General features: G+C 41.1%; 1 protein-coding gene across 1 annotated transcript; it reads right to left on the bottom strand.

Moving 5' to 3' along the window:
• On the bottom strand, positions 1 to 25,862 carry Rfpl4b (ret finger protein-like 4B). The gene is made up of 4 exons (XM_087598785.1): positions 25,801 to 25,862; positions 25,301 to 25,379; positions 2,847 to 2,918; positions 1 to 852 (listed from the first exon to the last, which is right to left on the bottom strand). The coding sequence occupies exons 1-4, from the start codon at positions 25,860 to 25,862 to the stop codon at positions 1 to 3; spliced, it is 1,065 nt and encodes a 354-aa protein (XP_087454911.1).
• Positions 25,863 to 27,154: the final 1,292 nt, after the last annotated feature.

The raw sequence follows: 27,154 nt of genomic DNA on the forward strand, positions 1-27,154 counted from the left end.
TTACCTTGGTCCTCCAGTCTCTGGTAACTTGACCTTCTGAAAACTAGTAATTGATGAATTACCCAAAGGCAGATGTTCAAATGGGGCACCACTTTTCACTTCCACTGGCAACAAAGTGGAACAAAGGAGTGGGCTCCAAGAAGCACAGAGAATGGTGCTAGTAGGTGAGGTCATTACTTTCCTCATCACAAACATGGTTTCTTCAGTAGTCCGGGCTTTGCAAATCCTTACCTGGCAAAGGCCAGGGCTTCCATGGTGTCTTTCTGAGATAAAATTAACTCTGATTCCTCTTGTCTTCTTGCCAAACAACTGGAACTCATGTTCACAGAGTAAATAGATGTTCCTCCTCCTGACTGGCTTCTTGCAAATACGTAGAGCCCATTCCTCCCCTTTCTCCACATCAACTTCCCAGTGGCAGACTGAAAAGAATTGGGAGCAGTCCACCACACCAGCTGAGGGAATGAATCTTCTGGGATCTTCCACCAAATTATGACCAGGCTTCTCACAGCAGACAGGCCTTAAATCATTAGAAGGCTCCAGGGAGGGCTCAGGAGTCTTAGCTGCCAGAGCTCTATCCTCTGAGACCAATCCCAGGAGTCCAGTGATCTTCACTATATGTTGCTTCAGTAAGGGGCCATGCTGTTTTAGAAGGATGACCAGCTGTTTCATGACTCCATCAAACTTGATAGGACTCTTGTGTTCTTCTCGACACAAGGGACAGTTCATTATCAAGTCTTCTGTGTTTGTGAACCATTTTTTACTGCACTCCAAGCAAAATACATGGGAGCAGGAGAGATAAACAGGATCAGAGTAAAGGTCCAGGCAAACTGGACAGATTGCCTCCGTTTCCAAGTGGGTTCTCGGAGTCCTCCTTCGAGGTGAAACAACCATTCTTCAGTTTCTGGAAGGAACTGGTAGTCGTCCTTTGACACCTGAGATGTAAATAAATCCAATACAAATATTTACCTACATAGTTCCAGGTGATACTAGACCACCAAAGAATCATAGTTGAGTTGATCATCTGTGACATTTTTTAAAAGACATCTAAAATGACCAAAATTCAGGTGGTTAGAAGAAGGAGACAAAGCAGCCAAGGGTATCTTTCCAATCAGGCCAGCTTTCTGGGAATTCTCTGGAAACTTCTGGGTGAAGAGTTGTCTTCTCTGACCAAAACTTTTAGTTGTGGGCTCTGATCCTTCCTGGATCTTTAACTGATCTAGACGGGAGTGGACGTCTTCACCTTCCACCCTGGTTAACATTTCTTTCTAAGGCACTTGCAGATTTCTTTTTCCCTGTTTGCAAGGATTTAATTGAGGGTTTTTTTTTTCATGTTTATTTATTTATTCACTTCACATCCTGATTGCTACCGCCAACTCCTCCCATTGGACCTATCTCCCCACCTGCAAATATGTAGCAGATGTACAAACTTGGTCTTCATGTGGGTCTCCCAACCACTGGAGTGGGAGTTGTCCCTAAAGCTGCTACCTGTCTATGGGATGTGTTCTTTAAGGTGGGCTGCCTTGGCTGGCCTCAGTGGGTAAGGATGCACCTAGTTATGCAGAGGTCTGACGTGCCAGGTTGGGGGCAGGGGGTAGATACCCAGGGGAAGCCTCCCCCTTCTGAGAGAAGTAGGGAGTGAGGCAGGACTGTATTCTTTTTTTAATCCTCACCTAAATTCAATCATAAAACCAAAGTCAATCCTAGTACAGTTAACAAAGAAAAGTGACTAAGGAATCTATAGAGAAGATTCTGGGGAATAGCAAGGGAATAGCCAGGGGAGAGTAGGGGATGGAACAAGAAACCAAGAAGATGGACATAGACCAGCAGGTAGATGAACTCAGGGAGACACTGTGAGAGAGAAGTGGGCCAGGACTGAAGAGAAGTACCTAACCACGTGGTAGATATAGAAAATTTATTTTAAATTGGTTTAAAAAGGTATGAGCTAATCAGGGAATGAGCCAAAGCTTGTGGCCTAGCATTTAATAATAAATAATTAGTCTCCAAGTGATCACTCCAGGAACTGGAGCTGGGAAAGGAAAATGGAATTTAAAAATTATTTTAAACACGACTGGTCAGGTCTGCAGAGAAATGACCACGTGTGAATAAGGCAGCAAATCCACCACACCTTCAGTGAGATGCCGCCATGGCCTTGCCTCAACCACCCTGGAGTTTTACCAAAGGAAACAATATCACTGGCATTTGTAAAAGGCTTGCTTTCCAGTGTTAACTATCATCCCAAGTGATCAGAAATAATTCAGCAATAATCATACTACAAATACTAAAGGCGTTACATACGTCTAAGCAAAGAACAAAGAATAGTGTCCAAGAAATATAGAGCTGGACATAGGGATGGTAACCAAAAGATGGCCTGAATTTTTGCTGCACGTGCTTTAAAATGCAGAGAGTGATGTTAAACTTAAAGGTTTAGATATTGATTCTCTAGTCATTGAACATATCCAGGTGAACAAGGCACCTAAGATGAGCCAACTAACGTACAAAGCTCATGACCGGATTAGCCCATATGTAAGCTACCCCTGCCACACTGAAATGATCCTCACTGAGAAGGAACAGATTGTTCAAAAGCCAGAAAAAGATAAATGCAGATAAAAGTTAAGAAGGATGAGGAGGAGGAGGAGGAAGAGGAGAAGAAAGAAAGAAAGAAAGAAAGAAAGAAAGAAAGAAAGAAAGAAAGAAAGAAAGAATATTTAAAACACCTCAAAAACTATACATACATTTTACTTTAAGGAGCAAAGAAAATGTGGCATACATCTGAAGTTCAAGGCTAGCCTGAGCAACACAGACCTCGTTTCAAAAAGAAAGAAAAATTCAAATGTTTATTTCATCATGAAAAGTCCCATGAAGTTGTCTTGTGAAACTCTTACATGGTGATGTTTAGAGTGAACGTTCTCTTTCCTCGTCTGAAAGCCAAAGATAAAGACGCAAACAAAAGTTGTAGCCAGAGAGAAATAGGATTCTGAAGACAGTCCCACAAGAGGATCAGTTTACCTAGAGTTGGTGATCTCCAGCAAATGACTTAGGCTCGGCTCTGGACACTTGTGCTTCTGTACTTACTCCTTCGAGCTCTTTGTTGAACTAATGAGGCACTAGGGCTGGATGGAGCCTTATATAGTGTCTGTGACAGACTCCACCCACAATGAGTCATAAGCTCCACCCACAACATGAGTCAAAAGCTCCCTCTAACAGTTGTGCTACTTAAATCTAATCAAAGGGAGTGCATGCCTTAAACTCCTGCACTTGGGAGTCACAGGCAGGTAGATTTCTGTAAGTTTGAGACCAGCCTGGTCTACAGAATGAGTTACAGTTCAGCTAGGGCTACAGAGAGAAACCCGGTCTTGGAAATATAACAAATAAATTATTTTTTAATTTAATCACTTTTCTGGACCCAGGTGCTGCAGAGCCGCAGGTTACCCTGTAGACATGGCCAAGTTCAAGAACCACACCACACACAACCTGTCCCACAAGTGGCACAGAAATGGCATCTAAAAACTTCGGTCATAAGGTACAAATCTTTTAAGGGGTTCGATCTCAAGTTCCTGAGGAACATGTGCTTCACCAAGAAGCACAAGAAAGTCCTAAAGAAGATGCAGGCCAACAATGTAAAGGCAATCAGTGCCCTAGTGAAGCCTAATTAGTTAAACCTAAGAAGTCAAAGGGCCCCACGTGCCAACTGAGCTGTCTTGCTTTCAACGCTCGCCCTAAGCTTGGGAAGCAGATTCGAAGCTAAGTGGTAAAGGGTCATAGGCTCTGTCAACCAAAGCCCAAGGTTCAAACCAAGGCAGAGCTGAAGCCCCAGCCAAGGCTCCCACAGGTGTGCAGGCCCATGTGAAGGTTCTGCTAATGGAAGGAAAGACAGACTGCTGTGACACACCTACATATACACTATTTGCAGATGACCAGTGTCCTATGCTGTTTTAACAAATAAACTTAAAGCAAGAAATTAATTAATTTTTAAAATCTAATCAAGTAAACATTGATCCTAATCTTCCATGAACGTTGTTTTGCAACTGTCAAAAGAATTATATGTCTATACAATTAGATGCCATTAAAGACTACCTAAATAATTATACGATATTTCATACTAATTCTTGAGTTAAAAATAATGAGACTGCTGCCATCCAAATGACATTTTTCTACTTTTAGAACTCAACCTTTAGAAACAAAATATACTAGAGACCAAATTCATCCTCAGTTGTCTGATATATTCACAAGTAAACAGAATCTGAAACAATTTATGTCACTTAACTACTTTGGGGATCAGTTACTAGGCAGAAAACTGAAAACACTCAAAGTAACATTGTGCACCTGCTATAATTATTCATTCTCAAAATTATTTATTCTCAAAAATGTCCTTGCTTAAGCAATAAATTATGTGATATCTGTATTGAGCATTAAACACATCTCTTATCATTCCTGAACCTCCAAATGTGTGTTTTGATGGATGCATGTACCCATTTTTAAGTGATTAAATCATGCTGATTTAATCAACAGATTTGTAGAATTACTCCTTCTGTTCACCTAATATCCCCACTGCTCTGCCTGGTAACGATACCACTACCTTTATGTGTTGAAGTTTTTTGCAGTCCACATATGGATAAGACCATGCAATGATTCCGTTGGGGAGACAAAGTTAAGTATTAATAATGTCCTCTATTTCATGCATATAGTTGCAAATAGCAGGACTTTTCCCTACGATTGTCTAGTATTCCATTGTGAATATTAACATATTTTTTATTGATTCATTCATTGATGGATTGTTATATTGACTCTATCTTATCTGTTGCAAATAGTATCAAAATGAATGTAATAATCTACCTATTTCTGTATTGCATTGACTTCCTTTTCATTGGGTATATATTCAGAAATGGAATTGTTGGACCCTACAGGTAGAATTTTTTTACTGGTTTCCATAATTACTATATTCGTTTGGTGACAAAACTTCCTCTGGGAAGAAGCAGTGCGCACATGTTCTCACCCCAGATAGGAAACCCAGGACAAACCAAAGTACAGTTCAGATATCACCAAAGTCTCGTTGGTTTTGGCTTTGGTTTTGGTTTTGTCTCATGCATCAACAAAAGCACCAAAAAGTTTTTGTAGGCAGGCGTGGTGGTGCAAACCCCTTCATCTCAGTACTCGGGTGGTAGGGGCAGGAGGGGCTCTGTTTTAGTTGAAGCACAGCCTGACCTTCAAAGTGAGTTCCTGGACAGCTTGGTCTATTACACAAAGAAACCCTGTCTCAATAAACAAAAACAGAAACAAAAAAAGTTCTTGTGAATTTTATATGTCATATACCATGCAGTTAAAATTTAAAATAAAAAAAATAAAAAAAAAAACAGATGAGGGGGACGCGCTCTGAATCCCAGAACTCAGGAAGCAAAAGCAGACTGATATCTATGAGTTAAAACCCAGCCTGATCTACAAAATGAGTTCCAGGACAGCCAAGGCTACATAAGATTTTAGCTCAAAGTCTGGAGCAGAGACTGAAGGAATGGCCATTTAGAGCCTACCCCACCTGGGGATCCAGCCCATATGTATACAGCCACCAAAACTATACAATATTCATGGAGCCAAGAAGTGCATGCTGACAGGGGCCTGATATAAGTGTCTCCTGAGAGGCTTAAACAAAGCATGACAAATACAGAGGTGAATGCTAGCAGCAAACCATTGATCTGAGAACAGGGTCCCCTTGAAGGAATTAGAGAAAGGATTGAAGGAACTGAAGGGGCTTGCAACCCCATAAGAACAACAATACCAACCAACCAGAGCTCCCAGGGACTAAACCACTACCCAAAGATACACATGGACAGACCCATGACTCCAGCTGCATACATAGCAGAGGATAGCCTTGTTGGGCACCGATGGGAGGAAAAGTCCTTGGTCCTGCCAAGGCTAGACCCCCTAGTGTAAGGAAATGTCAGGGTGGGGAGGGGAGAGGCAGGGGTAATTGGGGAGGGAGAACACCCGTATAGAAGAAAAGGGAGGGGAAGGGGATGGGGGCTTATGGACAGGAAACTAGGAAAGGGAATAACATTTGAAATGTAAATAAAGAAATAGCCAACAAAAAAAAAGAAAAAGAAAAAGAAAAAGAAAATTTAGAAACAAGGGGGGAAAAAAGAAATGTTTGACATTCTCAGTCATCATAGAAATGCAAATCAAAACAACCCTGAGATTCCGTCTCACATCAATCAGAATGCTTAAGCTGGAAAATGCAGCTGACAGCAGGTGTTGTTGAGGATGTGGAGAAAGAAGGCTACTCCTCCACTGCTGGTGGAGCTGCAAGCTGGCAATACCACTTTGAAAATCAGTGGTGTTCCCTGAGACAGTTGGAAATAGTGCTACCCGAAGACCCAGCTATACCGCTCTTGGGAATATACCCAAAATATGCTCCAACATATGACAAGGACACGTGCTCCACTATGTTCATAGCAACCTTATTTATAATATCCAGAAGCTGAAAACTACCTACATGTCCCTCAGCAGAAGAATGGATACAAAAAAAGTGGTACATTCACACAATGGAGTAGTACTCAGTGATTAAAAACAATGACTTAATCAAATTCACAGGCAAATACAATGGATGGAACTAGAAAATATCATCCTGAGTGAGGTAATCTAGACCCACATCAAAGGACATACCCTGTACGTGCTCACTGATAAGTGGATATTAGCCAAAAAGCTCACAATGCCTATGATACAACCCACAGACCATATGGAGCTTAGAAGGAAGGAGGACCAGGGTGTTGATGCCAGTCCTGCACTAAGGGCGGAACAGGATGATCATGGGAGATAGAGGGAGAGGGGGACCTAGGAGGAAGAAAGGCAGGGGAGGAAATAAGAGGGCCAGTATCAGGAACTGGAGATGTAAGTGAGGTACCAAGGTACAGGAAAGCAAACAAAAATATGTAGCAAGGGTGATTGAGGAAATAACCACTGGAGGGTCCTAGATAACAGGGAAATGTGAGGCTCCCAGGACCCAACAGAGAGGCCATTAGCCAAAATGTGCATCTAATGGGGAGATAGATCCTGTAGAGATCACCTCCAGTAGATAGGCACGGCCCCAGTTGAAGGATGGGGCCACCCACCCATCTCAAAGTTTTTAATTTTCTGTCTAAAAGAAGAAAAGGGACAAAAATGGAACAGAGACTGAAGGAAGGGCCGACCAGGGACTGCCCCACCTAGGTATCCATCCTGTCTGCAGACACCAAACACATCACTGTTGTAGTGGTCAAGAGGCTCTTGCTGACAGGAACCTGGTGTGGCAGTTCCTTGTGATGCCTGGCCAGCAACTGACCAATGCAGATGTAGATGCTTGAAGCCAATGGACTAGAGAAGCAGAGGGGAATTGCAACCCCATTGGAAGAACAACATAGGCTGGACTGACCACCCATTTCTCCCAGACTAAACCACCAGCCAAGGAGTTTACCTGATGGGATCCATGGCTCCAGATACATATGTAGCAGAGGATGGTCTTGCCTGACAGCAGTAGGAAGGGAGGCCCTTGGTCCTGGGGAGGTTTGATGCCCCAGCATAGGGGGATCCTGGAGGGGTGGGGCAGGAGAGTATGGCTGGGTGGAGGAACCCCCTCTTATAGGCAAAGGGGGGGGGGAGGGGGGTGGGGGATAGGCAGTTCAGTGGAGGGGTAACTGGGAAGTGAGGTATAATCTGAGGTGTAAATGAGTGGAATGATTAATAATTAATAATAATAATAATTAATAAGAAAGAAAGGATGGAAGGATGGCAATTGGGGGAGGGATGAAGGGGGAGAGATCAGGGGAGGTGAGTGGAAGGGAAGGGGAAGGGGAGGGGAGGGGGAGAGAAGGGAAGGGAGAGGAAGGGAAGGTGAAGGAGGAGACTTGCAGATCCCCTAGAAAGAACTTGGGGATACCAGGATGCCCTTCTACTAACTAAGAGTCACTGTTCTGCCACACACTGGGGTAGTCTGGTAAGCAACAGATCTCGGCAGTAAAGTCCCCCGTGATGCACCTCACCCAACCAGTTGCAGATGCAGATGATGCAGCAAACTCCAAACACTTCTATTAGGCAGGATTTTCTAGAGTCATAGAATTTACAGAATGTCTCTCTATATATTTAAAAAATATATATTAGAATGACTTACAGTCTGCAGTCCAGTTAACCCAATAATGGGCAACTGTGAATGGGAAGTCCAAGAATCTAGTAGTTATTCAGTCCTTGAGGATAGGCATTTCAGCTGGGCTTGTGTAGAAGCAAGAATCCTGGAGTAGGTTCCAACAGATGTGCTGGCAAGCAGGTGAAGAGAGTGAGTCTTCCTTCTTCCAAAGTCCTTATATAGGCCTCAAGCAGGAGGTGTGGCCCAGATTACCAAATGAAAAGTGTGCACCACCACGCTTGGACTTAAACTGTTCTTTACTTGGGACTCGCTCAGTCCCAGGCTGGCCTTGAACTCAGAGATCTGCTTGACTTTATCTCCTGGGATTAAAGGTATGTGCCATGCCTGGGCCTAAGACTTTCGCCTCCACAATGTCTCAAGATCTGGATGAAAAGCATGCATCATTCTATGTCAAGACTCAGATCAAACACCTGTGTCTTCTGGCCTCAAGATCTGGATCCCAGGTATGCCCTCCATTTCTGACTTGTAGTGAAAGAGGCAGAGTTGGGGCCAATCTGGGCCCAGTGGGAAAATTCCCACCACAAATCTCCAAGCACAAGGACACCCTCCCTTCCAGGAAGAAAAAGGCTGGTTTAGTTACCAGAACAGCTACAAGCAAAACTGTCACACAAAGCTACCTATGGCTTCCAACCAACCCCACTTTGGAAAAGTCTTGAACCGTACACTGAGTCCAATCTGAAAGTTGTTTCGCTCCACCAAATGTGCATAGTACCCTCCCTAGTTACCATCGTGCAAATTCTGCCCCGATTGTTTAAATTTTGCCCCAATTGTTTGCAAGGTATATAATTCTCTGTTAGAGTCTGCTCAGGGTTGTCTCCCCTTGAAGTGAGATGACCCCAACATGTCAGAATGATTAAACTCCTCGTGCTTTTGCATCGATCACTGCCTCCATGAGACTCATTCAAGAGGTCCTGGAAGAGGTTCAATTTGGACCTCACAGTAGTTCATTACAGATGTAGTCAGATTGACAACTGGGAATATCCATCACACATTTCTCCTCCCCTTCCTACTCCATAAGGATGAGATACACTTCATGTTTTCCATTTACTTTATGAGGCTGTGGTGATGAATCCAAATAAAGTGTGAAACACCAAAGCAACTATCATTTCTCATTGGTTTGCTCATTTTCCAGCTAGCTCTAGCAGTGGCTTAAGCCTTCTCATCCCTCCTTCTCCAGAGGAATATTTTCTTGCCAAAATACTCACTTTAGTGTCCAATTCTTCATTACTAGTGAAGTGCTGGAAATTTAGAGAGAAATGACCTTTTCTAAAAAACAAAAATTTCAAGTGCTGGAAATATTTGAAGTCACTGATCTGTGATATCTTAACACCCTCACAACAATTTATCAAGACGTATATGTATTTCTGCTTTTGAAATGTAATTATCACTAGGGTTTCCATGAGGTAAGGTCAATTCATAAACTAAGCTTGTTTCCAAAGTATCCTGATCCAAAACACATGGTAGTTAAGTACAATGTAGCCCCTTCCCAAGAAAGGAGGAAAATCAGGCTACCGTTTCCTTCATCCAGAACCAGTCTGGGTTACATAAGACCATGTATCAAATAAAAACAAAACGAGCCTGGTTTTCCATTTCAAAACGCAGCCCCTGTAGTGGATACCTGTCTCCTTAGCCCCAGGTGTGTGACCACTCTGGCCTGCAGCCTCCTTTTCTCTGCCACTTTGTCATCCTTTCCTCATTTTTCCTGTCTCATTACCCATTAAAATGGACCCTTCTGTCTCTATGGGAAATGGGGTTTCCTTGTGCACCTCTTCTAACAGCTGTCCTTTTAGATCTGGTAAGCTTCACAAAGAAAATCTTTTCTGCACTTAGAATGTGTAGGATATCCTACTTCTACATTTTCCTTAGAGACAAGACATAGAAATACCAGGGATGCTTAGAGTCTACACATAGGTGACAGCTATAGGTGTCCTGTATAGGTACTCCTACTGCTGTTCACCTCACTCTCAATTTCTTAATCCTGTACATTTCATTATAAGGACAGAAAACACAAACCTCTGGGTCATAGTGACTTGTATTATGCCTGAGCTGCACATGCATAGTAGGAACTGATATGTAATTCCTCATTCATAGCAGGGATTTGCGCAGGGGATGAGACGGGGATTTTTACGTAGCCATGGCTGTCCTGGAACTTGCTCTGTAGAACAGACTTATCTATAACTGGGGTCTGCCTGGCTATACCTCTTGAGTGCTGGGATTAAAGGTATTTAGCACCATGGCAAGGGCTTTTGTTTTAAATTCATCTCAACAGTCCCCCTTCTTCCCATCTCCCACAGACCCACTCCTCTATTTCTCCTCAGAAAAGTGCAGGACTCCCAGAAATATCAACTGGACACGGCATAACAGAGACAATAAGATTAAGTACAAACCTGAGTAAGGCAACTCAGTAAAAGGAAAAGGGCCCCAAGAGCAGGTGAAAGATTCAGAGACACCCTGGCTACCACCATTAGCAGTCCCACAGAACTTTTTTAAGACGGGGTTTCTATGTTTAGCCCTGGCTGTCCTGGAACTTGTGCTGTAGATAAAACTGGCCCCAAACTCGGAGATCTGCCTGTCTCTACCTCCTAAGCCCTAGGATTAAAGGAATATGCCACCACTACCCAACCGATAGCAGGGCTTCTTAAACAATTTCCATTACTGAACACTTTTCCCTCAGGAGTTTTTTCATCTTTATTAACATTTATGAATTGTGACAACTAGTGAACTTTATTATGACATTTAATGCATTTATTATACTTTGATCCCCTTCAATCCCCATCATCATATCCTGCACCCTTCACTGTTCCAGTTCACCCACTTCCAACCTCTTGCTATTTTCATGCATATCTCTAATGTTTTTAAGTACTATTCTTATACGTATATAGACATATGAACATATATGCAACCTGTGGAATCCATTTGGTGTTATTCGTGTGTTTTAGGGGTAACTACTTGAGATTACATAATGACTTAGTGGGACTGTTCTTTAGGAAGACTAATGCAGGCATTAGTTGCCTGTAGAGCCTTCCCTCATCTAGAGCTCCATCCTTCATCATGACGTGGAGCCTTTATGGGTTTTCCTAAATCACATTATTACATCAGTTGGTGTTTTATTTGTTCAGGCCCTGTTTTGGCTAATGTTGTGTTCCCCAGTTCGATTCTCCCAGAAGACTTCCTGATCCTCTGGTTCTTACAATCCTCTTGTCCCTTCTTCCACAATGTTCCCTGAGCTGCAGGATTAGGTGCAGATGTGAGTGAGGCAGGGCACCCTACTGTCTGTTGTCCTCTGCATTGTGACCAGTTGTGGATTTTTGTCATGGTCTCCATCTGCTGCAAAGAGAAGCTTCTTTGGTGAGGAATGAGAGCTACACTCTACAGTGGGTATAAGAATAATTGTTTAAACTGTAATTAGAAATTTTACTGTTTTAAATAAGTGTCAGTCATAGGCTTTCCTCTAGGTTTCATGGATCTCATCCATAGATCGTTTCCTCGGTTCATAGTACCCAGCATGAATCTGTGCTTATTACGTAGACCTTAAATCCATTTAGGCAGCTAGTGGTTACCTCCCTAATGTATTTATTTGTTTGTTTTTACACTCCAGATTTTATTCCTCTCCCAGTCCACCCCCACCAGGGTTCCATATCCCATACCTCCTTCCCCCCCAAAACTCCTTCAAGTCTCCATAAGGATGTCCCTACCCCACCTACCCCACCAGACCTCTAAACTTCCTCCAGCCTCCAGTCTCTTGAGGATTAGGTGCATCTTCTCTGAAAGAGCCCAGACCCAGGAATCCTCTGCTATATATGTGTTGGAGGCCTCATCTCAACTGGTGTATGCTGCCTGGTTGGTGATCCAGTGTCTGAGAGATCTCAGAGGTCCAGGTTGATTGAGACTGCTGGTCCTCCTACAGGGTTGCCCTCCTCATTAGCTTCCTCCAGCTTTTCCTTAATTCAACCAGAGGAGTCAGCAGCATCTGTTGTTGGTTGGGTGCCCATATCTGCATCTGACTCTTTCAGATGCTTGTTGGGTCTTTTGGAGAGCAGTCATGGTAGGTTACTTTTTGTGAACGCCACATACCTTCAGTAATGGTGTCAGGTCTTGGGGCCTCCCCTTGAGCTGGAAACCACTTTGGACCTGTCGCTGGACCTTCTTTTCCTCAGCCTCCTCTCCATTTCCATCCCTGCATTTCTTTCAGACAGGAAGAACTATGGGTCAGAGCTTTAGCTGTGGGATAGCAACCCCATCCCTCACTTGATGCTATACCCTACTGATTTTCTGATGGAGACGGATTCAATAAGTTTCCTCTCCCCAGTACAGGACCTTTCATCTAGGGTCCCCACCACTTGAATCCTGAGAGTCTCTCACTTCCCAGATCTCTGGTACATTCTAGAGGGTCTTGCCAACCTTCTTCCTCCTAAGGTCACCTGTTTCCATTATTTCTACTGGCCCTCAGGGCTTCCGTCTTTCCCCCTCCCACCCAATACCAAATCATGTTCCCCTATTCCCTTTTCCTCCTTTGTCCTTCCCTCCCCCATTGTGGTTGCTTTCTTCTCCCTCCCAAGTGGAACTGAAGCATCCTCACTTGGGTCCTTCAGCTTGTTGAGTTTTTTGAGTCCTGTGGACTTTATCTTGGGTATTCTGTACATTTTTTAGCTAATATTTACTTGTTAGTGAAAACATACAGTGCATGTTCTTTTGGGTCTGAGTTACCTCACTCAGGATGACATTTTCTAGCTCTATCCATGTGCCTTCATTTTTATTGAATTCTAGGAAGTCTTTCATTTCTTTCTTTTTTTTTTAATTTTTTTTTTCAGGAGCTGGGGACCGAACCCAGGGCCTTGTGCTTCCTAGGCAAACGCTCTACCACTGAGCTAAATCCCCAACCCCCTTTCATTTCTTTCTTTACTTCTTCCATGACTCAAAGATCACTGAGTAGAGAATTGTTTAGTTTCCAAGAGTACGCAGACTTTCCAGTGTTTCTGTTGTTGTTGAAGTCCAGCTTTAATTGATGGCGGTCTGATAATATGCAAGGCGTTATTGCAATTTTCTTGTTCCTGTTGAGGCTTGCTTTATAACTGACTATATGATCAATTTTGGAGAAGGACCCATGAGGTCCTGAAAAGAAGGCATATTCTTTTGTGTTTGGCTGATGTCATTCTATAGATGTCTGTTATTTCTATTTGAGTCATAATATCTATCAGTTTTATTATTTCTCAGCTTAGTTTTTGTCTGATCACCTGTCAATTGGTGAGAGTGGGGTGTTGAAGTCTCCCACTATTAATACATGGGGTTTGATGAGAGATTTAAGTTTTAGCAATGTTTCTTTTACAAATGTGGGTGACCTTGTGTTTGGGGCATAAATGTTCAGAATTGAGATATCATCTTGGTAGATTTTTCCTTTGGTGAGTATCAAGTGTCCTTCCTTGCCTGTCTCTTTTGATTAATTTTACTTGAAAGTCTATTTAATTATATATTAGAATGGTTATTCCAGCTTGCTTCTTGGGTCTGTTTGCTTGAAAAACCTTTTTCCAGCCCTTTACTCTGAGGTACTCTATCTTTATCAATGAGATGTGTTTACTGTATGCAGCAGAATGATGGATCCTGTTTTTGCATCCATTCTGTTATCCTGTGTCTTTTTATCGAGGAATTGAGTCGATTAATGTTGAGAGATTATTAATTTCCAGTGATTGTTAATTCCTGTTATTTTGATGTTTGTGTGATATTAGCATGTGTGTATATGTCTGTTTGTGTCTGTGTGTGTGTGCACGCGTGCATGCATATGTGTGAGTTTGTGTGTGATTTCTTTGGTTTTGCTGGTATGGAATTATTTGTTTTCTGTGTTTTCTTGGATGTAGTTTTCCTTCTTGAGTTGGAGTTTTCCTTCTAGTAATTCCTGTAGGGCTGGATTTGTGGATAGATACTGTTTGGATTTACTTTTGACTTGAAATATCTTGTTTTCTCCATCTATGGTAATTGAGAGTTTTGCTGGGTATAGTAGTCTAGACTGGTACATGTAATTTTTTAGAGATTACAAGCTATCTGTCCGTGACTTTCTAGCTTTTAGAGTCTCTGTTGAGAAGTCAGGTGTGATTCTTATAGGTCTGTCTTTGAATGTTACCTAGTCTTTTTCTCTTACTGCTTTAAATATTCTTTCTCTGTTCTGTAAATTCTGAGTTTTGATAATTATGTGCTGAAAGAATTTTGCTTCTCTGCTCTAATTTGGGCCCTATAAGCTTCTTATATGTTTATAGGCAACCATTTCTTAAGGTTGGGAAAGTTTTCTTCTATAATTTTGTTGAGAATGCTTTCTGGACCTTGGAACTGGGACTCTTCATTTTCTTCTATTCCTATTATTCTTAGGTTGTCTTTTTTGTGGTATCCCAGACTTCCTGGATGTTTTGTGTCAGGAATTTTTTAGAATTTAACATTTTCTTTGACTGATATATCAATTTCTTCAATTGTATCATCTATGCCTGAGACTCTTCCATCTCCTGTATTCTGTTGGTGATGCTTGCATCTGTAGTTCCTGTTCTCTTTTGTGCTGGCTGGTTTTGTGAGTCAACTTGATACAAGCTGGAGTTATCACAGAGAAAGTAACCTCCTCTGAGGAAATACTTCCATGAGATCAAGCTATAAGGTGTTTTCTCAATTAGTGATCAAGGATGGGAGGGCCCATTATGGGTGGTGCCATCACTGAGCTGGTCTCCCTGTGTTCTGTAAGAAAGCAAGCTGAGTAAGCCATGTGAGGCAATCCAGTAAGCAGCACCCCTCTATGGCCTCTGAGTCAGCTTCTGCCTCCAAGTTTCTGCCCTGTGAGTGTTCCTGTCCTGACTTCCTCGGTGATGAACAGCCATGTGAAAGTATAAGCTGAATAAACCCTTTCCTCCCCAATTTGCTTCATGACAACTGGGTCATGATGTTTTATGTAGGGATGCAAACCCTGACTAAGACATCTTCCCTAGGTCTCCCATATTCAGGAATTCCTCAGTTTGTGTTTTCTTTATTGCTTCTATTTCCACTTTCAAGTCTTGCACAGTTTTATTTATTTCCTTCACCTGTTTAACTGTATTTCCTGTATGTCTTTAAAGGACTTATTTGTTTCCTCTTTAAAGACCTCTGTTTGATGTATTTTCCTGTATTTCTTTAAGGCATTCATTCATTTCATTTCCTCTTTAAAGGTCTTTATCGTCTTTATAAGATTGAATTTTAGGTCATTTACTTGTGTTTGAGTTGTGCTAGGATATCCAAGGTTTGCTGTAGTGAGATCGCTGATCTTTGGAGGTGTCATGTTGCCCTGGTTCCTGTTGATTTTGTTCTTTCGAGGGCCATTTGCTATCTAGATGGTTTTAGTCCCTAGATATTCTTGTTGTAGTAGGTACTGGGAGGGGGGTGAACCTTGATAGTTTTGGTGTGGCAGGCCTCTGATGGATATCCTAGGACTGTAAGGTTCCAAACCTGCAGTTCTATATGGTTCAGGAGCCTCTAGACCAATGAAAGTGGGTAGAGTCCAAGAAAACTCAGAGAGATAGAATGAGGTGAGAAGGAAGGATGGGCAGGAGAAAAGCGTGAGGGAAGAGGAGGAGAGTGGAATGGAAAGGAGGTCTATGAAAATAACCAGCTCTAACTTGAGTCACCATCAAGTGCCAATGACATTAGGCCACTGTCAAGCAAGTTATACTTAGTCTCCCCAAGTAAGCCATAATTGTTTCGCTGTGTGGTACCAGACCCTAAGCAAAGCCAATGACAGTCAGTAGGATGAGGAGTAGATTAGGATTAGGATCAAAGATGGCACACCTTTAATGCAGATCTAATCTGGGCCACACCCTCTGCTGGAAGCCTATAGAAAGGACATGGAAGAAGGAAGCTTTTGCTCTTTGACTGCTTGCCATGCTTCACTAACAAGTCCATTTCTTCACTAGCACTAGAGCCATCTGTTTGGGATTCCAGCATATAGTGAAGACCAATTGAGATATCCAGCCTTCTGGACAGAGCAACTACTGGGCTTTCTGTCCATAATAAGCTATTGTTGAATTAGGTGGGTGAGCCTGTAGTTATTATAATAAATCCCCGTATATAAAGAGATTTATTCTATAAATTCTATTACACTAGAGAACCCAAATTAATACAATCTCCTGCAGTTATCTTATTGCTCTAGCTAAAACTAAAAGTACTGTATTGAATGGTTAATAAGAGAGGGGACAACATTGTCTTGTTCCTGACTTTAGTACAAGTGCTTTGAATTTTCCTCCATTTACGTTAATGGCTGTGGGCTTGCTATAAATTGTCTTTAATGTGTTGATGCATGTCCGTTGCATTCCTGGTCTCTTCATGACTTTTATCATGAGGAGATCTTAGAATTTGTCAAAGATTTCTACATCAAATGAATAATCATGTAGCATTTGTCTTTCAGGTATATTTTTTTTTCAATTTATGTATGTTGAACCTGCATCTCTGGGATAAGCCAAATATTGTGGTAGATGACCTTTTTTTATATGTTCTTAGATTCTGTTTGCAATTTTTATTGAAAAAAATTATAGGTGTGTTGTGGTCTATGAATTTCTTTTTTTGTTACGTCTTTATGTGGTTTTGGTATCAGTATAATAGGGCTTGCAAAAAAAAAAAAAAAAAAACAGGAAACATTGCTCAAGTTTCTATTCAGCATAGTAATTTAAGTAGTATTGGTATTGTTCTGCTTTGAAAGCCTGGTAGAATTCTGCTGTGAAGCCATCTGTGTTGCTGTAAAATTATAAAAACAAATGGTTTTCTTTGCCCTCACTAGATCCGGGTCCACAGTGCCCCAAGATATCCGGTAGATACATTGCCAGAAGCACACATCCCAGTTCTGTGGCGGCCCACGTACTCTCCCAAAGTCAAATCGCCACAAGAAAGTACACACAACACAATAACATCTGTTCCAATTGATAAGATATAATTGCCCACCTAAGCATACAAAGCCCTGTACACAACCATCTCTTAAGAACATTCATAACACCCTATAAAAGTACAGCATGGAATCTTTTTTTTTTCAATATTTATTTATTCTATATGAGTATACTGTAGCTGTCATCAGACACACCAGAAGAGGGCATCAGATCCCATTACAGATGGTTGTCAGCCACCATGTGGTTGCTGGGATTTGAACTCAGGACCTCCAGAAGAGCAGTCGGTGCTCTTAACCACTAAGCCATCTGTCCAGCCCTACAGCATGGAATCTTAAAGTCAGCTTCCATGTTCTCTCTCTGCGGCTCTCCCAGTCTCCTCCCCTCCTTTCCGTTCCACTCTCCTCCTCTTCCCTCAAACTTTTCTCCCGCCCATCCTACCTTCTCATCCAATGACAGGCCCCATTCTATCTTGTATCTGCCTCACCTGTGTGACATCATCCCACACATCTGTCCCTGGGCCTTTTTCCTGTTAGGAGGAAAGAATCCTTATGATTCTTTGAATTTCCTTGGCGTTGATTGTATTGTCCCCTTTTTAGCTACAACTTTACTAATTTGTACCTTCTCTGTGTGTCTTTTAATTTGGTTACCTGTTTGTCAATCCCGTTGATTTTTCTCAAAGAAACAACTCTTTGTTTCATTGATTCTCTGTATTGTTTCTGTTGTTGTTGCTGTTTGTTTGATTGATTTTAGCCCTGAGTTCGGTTATTTCTTTTTGTCTGCTAGTTCTTGTTGTTGGGTGTTATTTCTTCTTGTTTTAGCTTTCCCAGGTGTGCTGTTAAGGTGCTAATATGACGTCACTCCACTTTTGTTTTTTGGGATTTTTTTGTTTCTTTGTTTGTTCGGTTGGTTTGGTTTTATGTAGACACATACTGATATAAACTTGTCTCTTCAAACTGCCTTTAATATGACCTATTAGTTGGGGTAGGTTGTATTTTCATTTTCATTCAATTATGAAAGGTTTTTAATTCCCTTCTTGCTTTATGTCTTGTCTTTAGTACTAAGTAGTTCAGCTTCCATGAGTTTTAAACTCTTTGTCATTCTTACTCTTGGTATCCAGCTTTAAAATGTCATAGTCAGATAGGATACCAGTTTTCTTGTATCAGTTGAGACTTGTCTTGTGCTCATGCATGTGGTCAATATTGGAGCAAGCTCCATGAGCTTTCGAAAAGGTATAATTGTATGTCTGGGTGAAGAGTTCTGTAAATATCTGCTAGATTCATTTGGTCTAGTATCTCTTTTAGCTTCAGCATTTCTCTGTTTAGTTTTATCTGGATGAACTGTCTATTGGTGATACTCATTTTAGCACTGAGTTTGGATATTTCTTTCTGTCAACTATTTTTGTTCATGGGTGTTTCCATTGTGTTATAGTCCTCCCAGGTGTGTTATATTCCCAGGTATGGGATATTTGAAGTCACCCACTATTAGGGTGTAAGGAACAATATGCGATTTTAACTGTATTTGTGTTTCTTTTATAGACTTGGGTGTTCGAATTATAGATATTTAGAATTGTAATGTCCTTTTAGTCAACTTTTCCTTTGAGTATGTAGTATCCTTTCCTATATCTTCTGATTAGCTTTGGTTTGAAGTATATTTTGTCAGATACTAAAATGGCAACACCTGCTTCCCTCTTGGGTCCATTTACGTGGAATATCTTTTTCTGACCTTGATGTTAGGGTGGTTTCTCAGATGCAGCAGGATGATGGGTCCTGTTTTCAAATCCAGTCTGTTAGTCTGTCTTTTTATTGAGTAATTGAGATCATTGATGTGGAGCCTAATAAGCTATGTTTATTGATTGCTATTGTTTTGCTTGATATGTGATTCCCCCCCTTTTTTTTATTTGCTGCTCCAAGACTATTTCTTGTGTTTCCTGTGGTGGTTAACCTCTTAAGGTTGAAGCTTTTCTTCTATTACCTTTTGTAGGCCTGGCTTTATAGGTACATACTGCTTAAATTTGGTTTTATCATGAATTTTTTTTCTTTATCCATTTACTGTGATAGTTTTGTTGGGTATTGTAATGTGGGCTGCCGTCTGTAGTCTCTTAGAGTCTGCAGCAAATCTGTAGAGATCCTTCTGACTTTCAGAGTCTCCACCGAGAAGTCAGGTATTATTATTCTAATGAACCTTTCTTTATATGTGACTTAGTTTTTTTTCCCTTGCAGATTTATCCTTTCTTCTGTATATTTAGAGTTTTGTTTATTTGTTTATTATGTAGCGTGGGTAATTTCCTTTCTGTTCCAGTCTATATGAAGTTCTATATGTTCCCTATACCCTTTATGGGGTGCTATATGCTTCCATCACACTGATAGACACCTCCTTCTTTATATTGGAGAAATTTTCTTCTATGATTTTGTTAAAAAATACATTTTCTCTGCCTTTGATCTGGGTTTCTTCTCCATCTTCTATTCCTATTACTCATATATTTAGGGTTTTTTGTTTTTTGTTTTTTGTTTTTGTAGTGTCCCAGATTACCTAGGTGTTTTGTGTCGGGTTTTGTTTTTTTTTTTTTTAAGATAATTCATTAGAGTTATATATCTCAACTTTTTAAAGATTTATTCATTTATTATCTATAAGTACACTGTAGCTGTCTTCAGACACACCAGAAGAGGGCATCATATCTTATTACAAATGGTTGTAAGCCACCATGTAGTTACTGGGATTTGAATTCAGGACTGCTGAAAGAGCAGTCAGTGTTCTTAACCACTGACCCATCTCTCCCTCTTGGGTCAGGATTTTTTTAGACTTAGGATTTTTCTTTGATTCAGCTATCTATTTCTTCAATCTTGTCTGCAACACCTGTAGGTGAGGCATACCCCTGAGATTATTATTTGAAATACTAAATTTTCTTTTCCAGTTTTATTTCAGTAAGGATTTTCTTTAGTTATTCCATTGATTATCAAATTCTAATTGCATGTCTTGAATTGTTTTTATTGTTTCATGCAACTGTTTGTGTTTTCATAGACTTCATTAAAAGATTTATTCATATCCTCTGTAAAGTCCTTGAACATCTTCATAATAGCAATTTCGAAAGTCCTTGATTTGTTCATCATTTAAGACCTACCACAATAGAGCTACTGGTTTCTGGTAGAGGCATATTGTCTTAGCTGTTCATAATTGTGGTTTTGTGATGGGATCTATGCATATAGAGTTGAGAGTCATAGAAGGCTTTGTGACAACCCCTATGTGTAGACTTAGATTTTTAAAACCTACTTTCATTAAGGTTTCTCAAATGCTTTGACCCCCCTGCTAGCCCACCATCCAAAAGTAGGGAAAAAAGATGATAAATAGGACAGGGGGATATGGACCTGTTTAGAAGTAGTCCTTTGGGGTGATTCCAACCTCTGTTTGTCAGGATAGCAGCAGTCCAGTTTGATACTGTCAGGATTTATACTCTCTGCCTCAGCAAAACACCACATGACTGGATCAGATGGCAATCAGAAATGTCTACCTCACCCACCACCACCCTACTGACCCCACTCCAAAAATGTAACAGCCTAGACTAGAACCCATAAAAGAGAACTCTTAAAAACTGTGATGATAAGGATTCTGAAGTATAGCTCTTCACATTCATGGCTTCTGCTGGGGGGGATGGAGCGGAAAGACTTGGTTTTCTTTAAAACTGGTAGTTTGACCATGCTCCAGAGAGAACATAGACAAATTGAGCTTGTGGGAGGCTGGGTTTTTCTTCTTCCTTCTGTGGGGTGGGGGGTGGGGGGTCACGAGTGTGGCAGGCAGACCTGGAATGGCTGGGAAGTGAGTGTGATCTGGGTGTATTATGTGAAATTCCCAAATAATCAATAAATATATTATGTTGGAAAAAATTACCAAGCCCTCCACAAGAACACAATTCTAATCACCATGGCCATTCCATTGGGAGTGTCCAACAAGGAGTATGAGTTGTTGGTTCAAACTAAATTTATCCATTCTTGTATTCCTATCAGGAATAGTAAGCCACTATGTCTATCTTGTGTCCTTATTCTATAATAGAGGAATGATCTGAAAGAATAAACAAAATAGATGAATGAAGTAGCTGTATTTGCCTCTGTAGAGCTCACAGTCTGGTATGGATAAAAACAAAGAAGCTGGCTAATATAATAGATTCTGTAAGTGTTACAGTAGAGAAAAATGCATGGTGCTCTATGGCAGATAAAGAATACTTCAAGCAGGTACTTGAAAGGTGTTATGAAAAAGTGGAATATAAGTCAAGGCCAAATAGATGAGAACAAAGAATTCATAGAAAATAGATAAGCCATAGAATTTTCTTAAGAAACAAAACAAAACAAAATCTCTGGTTATATGAGTGGTCATCCAAGTGCAGTTTCAAAAGTTCAAAGCAGAAGAGTGAAGCTAAAAACAAAAAGGCTGGTTAGAAATCTGATGCCCAAATCCAAATAGGTAATGACAATGGCTAAAAGATAATAGCAAAAAAAGGAGCTGGAGAGATGGCTCAGTGGTTAAGAGCACTGACTGCTCTTCTGGAGGTCCTGAGTTCGAATCCCAGCAACCACATGTGGCTCACAACCATCTATAATGAAATCTGATGCCCTCTTCTGGTGTGTCTGAAGACAGATACACTTTTTTTAAAAAAGATAATAGCAAAAGAATTTTAAAAAAAAAGACATAAGGGTTTCCCAAGACATAACAGACCTTGCCATTATTTAGAGGAAGAAAAATGGATCAAAAGTGAATATGGGCTGGAGGATGGACTCAGAGGTTAGAAGCACTTGCTGCTCTTGCAGAGGACCAGGGTCTAATTCTCAGCACCCATGTGGCAGCAAACAACTGTCTATAACTCTGTCCAATGAGACTCAATGCCCTCTTCTGACCTCCATGGTACAAACACATACTCACAGGCCTAACAATCATATATATATATTAAGCTGGGAGTGGCAGCATATACCTTTAGTCTCAGCCCTCAAGAGACAGAGGAGACTGAGGATGGAGGATCTCTCTGAGTTCAAGGCCACCCTGGTCTACACAGTAAGCACCAAGAAAGCCAGGACTACATAGACACTTTCAAAAACAAAGCAATAATAATAATAATAATAATAATAATAATAATAATAATCTATTTTATAAGGGTGAATATGGGATTTCTGAGATAGATTCAGAGACTCAAGCATGAAATTTGATTTTACAGTGCTAGTGAGCTAAGTACCTCTGTAACAACCACAGTCTCAAAAGTCAGGAAAGGGATTTGGGATAGCCATGGACTTAGAGCTGATTATCATACAAACATAACTAACAGCTGGGAGTCAGAGGCTGAGATGGTCCATTAAAAAGCTGTGTAAAATGAGGAAAGGGGTGGGGAGCTTAGACAGAACCTCAGAAACAACAGCATACAAAGGAAAGGAGAAAGCAATTGGAGAGTGTGCATGCCAGGCCTTGAGAAGAAAGCTCTCTGCAGCCAACCACACCACTCTTCTTCTGAAAGCTCTAGTGGACTCAAGCAATTTTGATAATACTTAGTGGGCTGGCCTAACTAGGCCAGGCTTGGACGCCAACACAGTGAATGAGGCCAGGAAAAGCCAATGTGGGACTTCCAGGAGCCCCGGGAATTGGACAGAGATCTAAACCCTAAATGGACAAAGACAAGTGGAAAAATAAATGTTATGTGGCAAGTGGAAAGGACAGTGGGCCACACACACTGCAAACAGAAGTCAGAGCAGATCTTCTAGTCAGAGGACACAAAACCAGATGTGAGGGAAGGTATGAGGGGGCCTGCGTATCTACTGAGATCATCGAATCTGTGTAATTAATCACCACACACAATTCTCACACAACATCTCTCCTTTCCCCTGGTAATTCTTAAAGACATTAACATTTTATAAGTGTCTGCGGCTTCACTGAGACAGACTTCCTTGACAAATATTTAATAATGAACAATATATTAGAAAGGACACCATGGCTTTGTCATTCCTGAATGAACATACTGACGGTTTTAATAATCTTTTGCAAAATTATCTCAAGTTCCTATGTCTTCTAGAAAAAAAAAAGTTTGATTATGTTAAGGCTACTAAGTAATTGGCAAATTTTAGGGTAACTGATATGTAAAAGTAAATATATATATATATATATATATATATATATATATATATATATTTACAAATATCCACCTATACATTCATTTCTAGATTTTTTTTACCCAAAGTGCTAAAAGAGCAAACTTCAAAGTCTCAATATGTAGAGAACTTTGTTGTGAATTGTCCAGAACCCTTACTCATAGATTAACCAGAGCGATACTGTTTTAATTAAATTAATAAACCTGAAGAGGACAGTATCAGGTGACTAGGAGAACATGCCAGGCATTAAAAGGGGGGCTTCAAAGTATAATTTTTCTTCAGGATTGGATTAAATAAGCCTAATGGTCTTTGGTGTCAGAGTCGATTAGAAAACAACAGTTTACTGTTCCAGTTAAATGTGGAAAGACTTCTAACCTCTTCTTTCTGGGCGGGCGAAACCAGCAGGAACATCCAAGAAAACCAATGCCTCCCTGTAGGTCAATTGCCTCGCAAGACTGAGCCTCCTGGGAATCTGTGTGGCACGGCGCCACCTACTGTGGGGCTTTAGAACTGCAGCTCCCGACTCTATGAGGCATGGTCCTCTGGGTGAGAACAGCAATGATTTTGCCTGTGAGAGCTTTTACAAGTGGTATTTTAAAAAAAAATGAAAATTAGAGATTACCATGGATGCATTTAGATCCATAGGATGCAGATTTGAACAATTAAATTAGACAAGAAGTTTCCTTGCTGTGGGGAAATCGGTTTGTAAAACTGGTGATTACTTTCTTGGCATCACAGAGAACAGACAAACATTCTGGAGGTTGTTTTCTTTTTTAATCAAATCCCAGAGCATACAATTCTAATTAAGATGACTGAATTATGTATATGTAGGAGAAAGGGGGAATAATTCATGTAGGTCTGTTTTATTTATAAAAGAATGTTCGCATGGCTCTCTTCATGGCTACGGTCAGACATCAATGATTTAAAGGCAAGCATTCCACTTGGCTCAGTCTCTCCTTCTTTCATGTTGGTACCTAACCTCCAGCCAGCCTTCTGCAACAATAATGCTACAGAAGAGGGAAGATGCACGATACTGAACCATCACAAGAAGCTTTTTAGCTGAGTTTGGAAACAGTACAGATAACAAACACGGCGAGAGATTTTGATGGGATGCATAGTACATTCGACTTGCCAGATCACCAGAACTACCCTAGTCCCTGGTGGTCTTCAGATGCTAGCTGTTTGCAAGCCATGTCTTGTGCACACAGGCTTGGGTACATAATAACACTGAGCTATTCCCTGCCAGCCAGGGCCAAAGAAGCTCTATGCATCAAGAGTTTGAAATATCGAAATTCCAAGCATTTGATCCTAATGTGGCAGGGACCATCTTGGGAAACAAGTATCTGGAGAGAATTTAAGATGATCCCTTGAGCAGGTGAGAAGAAAAAGAGACACCAGAGTCATGAAAGGGCATGAGGAAAAGAGGAAAGATGGAGAGAAAAAAGAAGGTGTTCTTTTGCTCACTCTTGGTCTTATCCTTTTTCTTCTCCTCCAAAGGTTGACAGGACTCTTTCATGACTTTTTAAGTCAATGATGTCAATGTAGAAGGTTGTTATGTCTAAGGCTTCAATAGCCAATTTTACTCCAAGACCCACAAGAATGACTTACTAGTGCGGGAGAGATCGCTCATTGGGTAAGAACACTGACTGCTATTTCAAGGTCCTGAGTTCAATTCCCAGCAACCGCATAGTGGCTCACAACCATCTGTAATGAGATCTGATGCCTTCTTCTCGTGTGTCTGAAGGCAGCTACAGTCTACTTTCTGTCTGTCTGTCTGTCTCTGTATCAAGGCAGACTTTACTCTCTGTTTAGGAAGGGGGCTATTGTGTTTTGTTTTGTCTTTGATTTGGGGTCTCACTTTGTAGTAGCAGTTGGACTGGAAACTGCTGTGTAGACCAGGCTGGCCTCACAGTCTCACAGGGATCTGTCTGCTACTGCTTTCTGAATGCCTGAGTGAACAGTGCTTGTCACCAGGCCTGGCTGAAGAATGGCTCTCCCTTAAGCCTTCAGATCCACTAGTGCTTAAGAAGGAAGAACACTGCACAACTTCTGAGCTCGTCAGTTCCTGCTCTTCAGTTCCCTGCTAAGCCTTCCAGAACATGTGGGCTTCACCTGAGATGGAGGATGTACCAAACCTCTAACAAGACGATCACTGCCTTCACCGTGTGGGCAAGACCACGTTTGGCATTGCGGAAAGAATGAGCAATGTGCTGTCTAACAAAGCGAAAAGTAAACAGAATTAATCACCACGTGAGTGTCAATCAATATTTTAGGATTGCATCCTTGGTGCAGGGTTTTAGATCTTCCCTGAGATGGCATTAGCATTGTCAAAGAATCAAATGCCCTGTTGCCAAAAGCTTTTTAAAACTGCCGACTCAGAGACAGACAGGCAGGCAGGCGGACAGACGGACAGACGGACGGATGGACGGACAGATGGACGGACAGACAGAGACAGAGAGAGGTTTGTGAAAGAGTCAAGTCTTGCTTATCTTCTGAAATGATGCTATAAAGAATAAAACCAAGTGAAATATAAACTGCATTCCTTACTTTAAATTTCCTGCCAATGTCATACTTGGATAAACTCATCCAGAAGCCAAGCCTTGCCCTACTTTCCTTCCTTTCCACAAGAGCTCACCTTGTATGGGCATCAAACCCGCTACCACCTTGATCACCGTCACCCCTGGCTTCACGCTCCATCTCCACTTATGACCCTTTGTTAGTCAAATGCATCACTTCCTGGCCCTTGGTTGAATTTATCAGCGGGTTTATTATTGTCTCTAAGTTAAACACCACAATATGACTTCTTTGGGAAGTTTTTCCTGAGCCCAAGCCTTGAATAAACCATCTCCTGGTGCCAAGTCCCTTCCTTTGGAATACTTGTCAATATGTAACTATCCTTATCGAGTACTTTATGAGACTGTCGATTCATATTCTTTTTCTTATTCTACTATGAGTTTCATGAGGAGGAGACAGGTTTTTGCTTGCCATTACCTGTTGGTCACCTCACCAGAGTTAGCCTCATGGGTGAGCAGCATCATTTGCTATCACCTGGAGGAGCTTGGAAAGGCATAGTGTCTGAGTTATTGCTCTGTTATCCCAGTCTTAAAACGCTTTACCTTCGAGCAAGAGGCTCCATCCTTTCATTCCGCATGACGACCTGCAAATTATGTGGGCTATTTTGTAATTAGCCTAGTGCTTGACACAAGGAAAGAATTCAATAAATTGATCTTCCATGTTTAATTACACACAAATTACCACATGCATGACTGTGTGGTCAGCCTTTAAAAGACACAATTTCATGTGTAACAAGAATGCTTTTCAAAACGTAGCCGTCTTTTGCTAACTTGTCAAATGAAGATATCATAACATAGTGAAAACACTGAATTAACACATAGAGGATAACTAAAGCCCTTACCCTCCCTTAGAAAGATTGCAAATCCAAGTTTTTTGGGGGATTATATAGACCTGGTATTATGATCTTCACTAAGACAAGGAGGGTTTGAGAGAATGTTGGTATAATTGTGTCCGGAAGACCATTCAGTGGTGGCAAAGTCAGACCTATCCCATGATTTGGTTTCCCACTGAAGCTTCTTAGCAACCATCAGACACATTTTAACATTAAACTCCTTGATTAGGTCAATATCAGATGCTCGTTCTGATGACTTCTTGTCGGAAGTTTAGTAGTCAAATTAGAGGTTTTATTAAATTTAAGTTAGAAGTAAATTAAAACTACGAGTTCAGTATACATTGTGAAGAGTTTGGTTTCTAGGAGTCCCTTGTGAATTATGTGATCCAGGGCACTGTATTTAACCTCTTTGGACTCAGTCTCCCCAGATGGAAATGGCGGGGGGAGATTATAGATGTTTAAGAATTGACACATGTGAAGGACCAGTGGTTCTGGCGTGCAGAAACCAACCTCATCACCATAGTGGTTACGTGGAAGATGGGGAATTTATCACTGCAGCTCCTACATTCAATGCCGTCTGCTT

Source organism: Rattus norvegicus, chromosome 20, assembly GCF_021556685.1.
Source record: "Rattus norvegicus strain SHRSP/BbbUtx chromosome 20, alternate assembly SHRSP_T2T, whole genome shotgun sequence".
Lineage (NCBI taxonomy): Eukaryota > Metazoa > Chordata > Mammalia > Rodentia > Muridae > Rattus > Rattus norvegicus.

Excerpts from the sequence above, each read along its gene's own strand:
- Rfpl4b (XM_087598785.1), bottom strand. The coding sequence starts at position 25,862 with ATGGAGCGTGAAGCCAGGGGTGACGGTGATCAAGGTGGTAGCGGGTTT. Across the intron at positions 25,380-25,800 it reads GGGTTTGATGCCCATACAAG|ACAGCACATTGCTCATTCTT; the intron begins GTGAGCTCTTGT and ends TCGCTTTGTTAG. Across the intron at positions 853-2,846 it reads ACAACTTCATGGGACTTTTC|TTGGAAACGGAGGCAATCTG; the intron begins ATGATGAAATAA and ends CCGAGAACCCAC.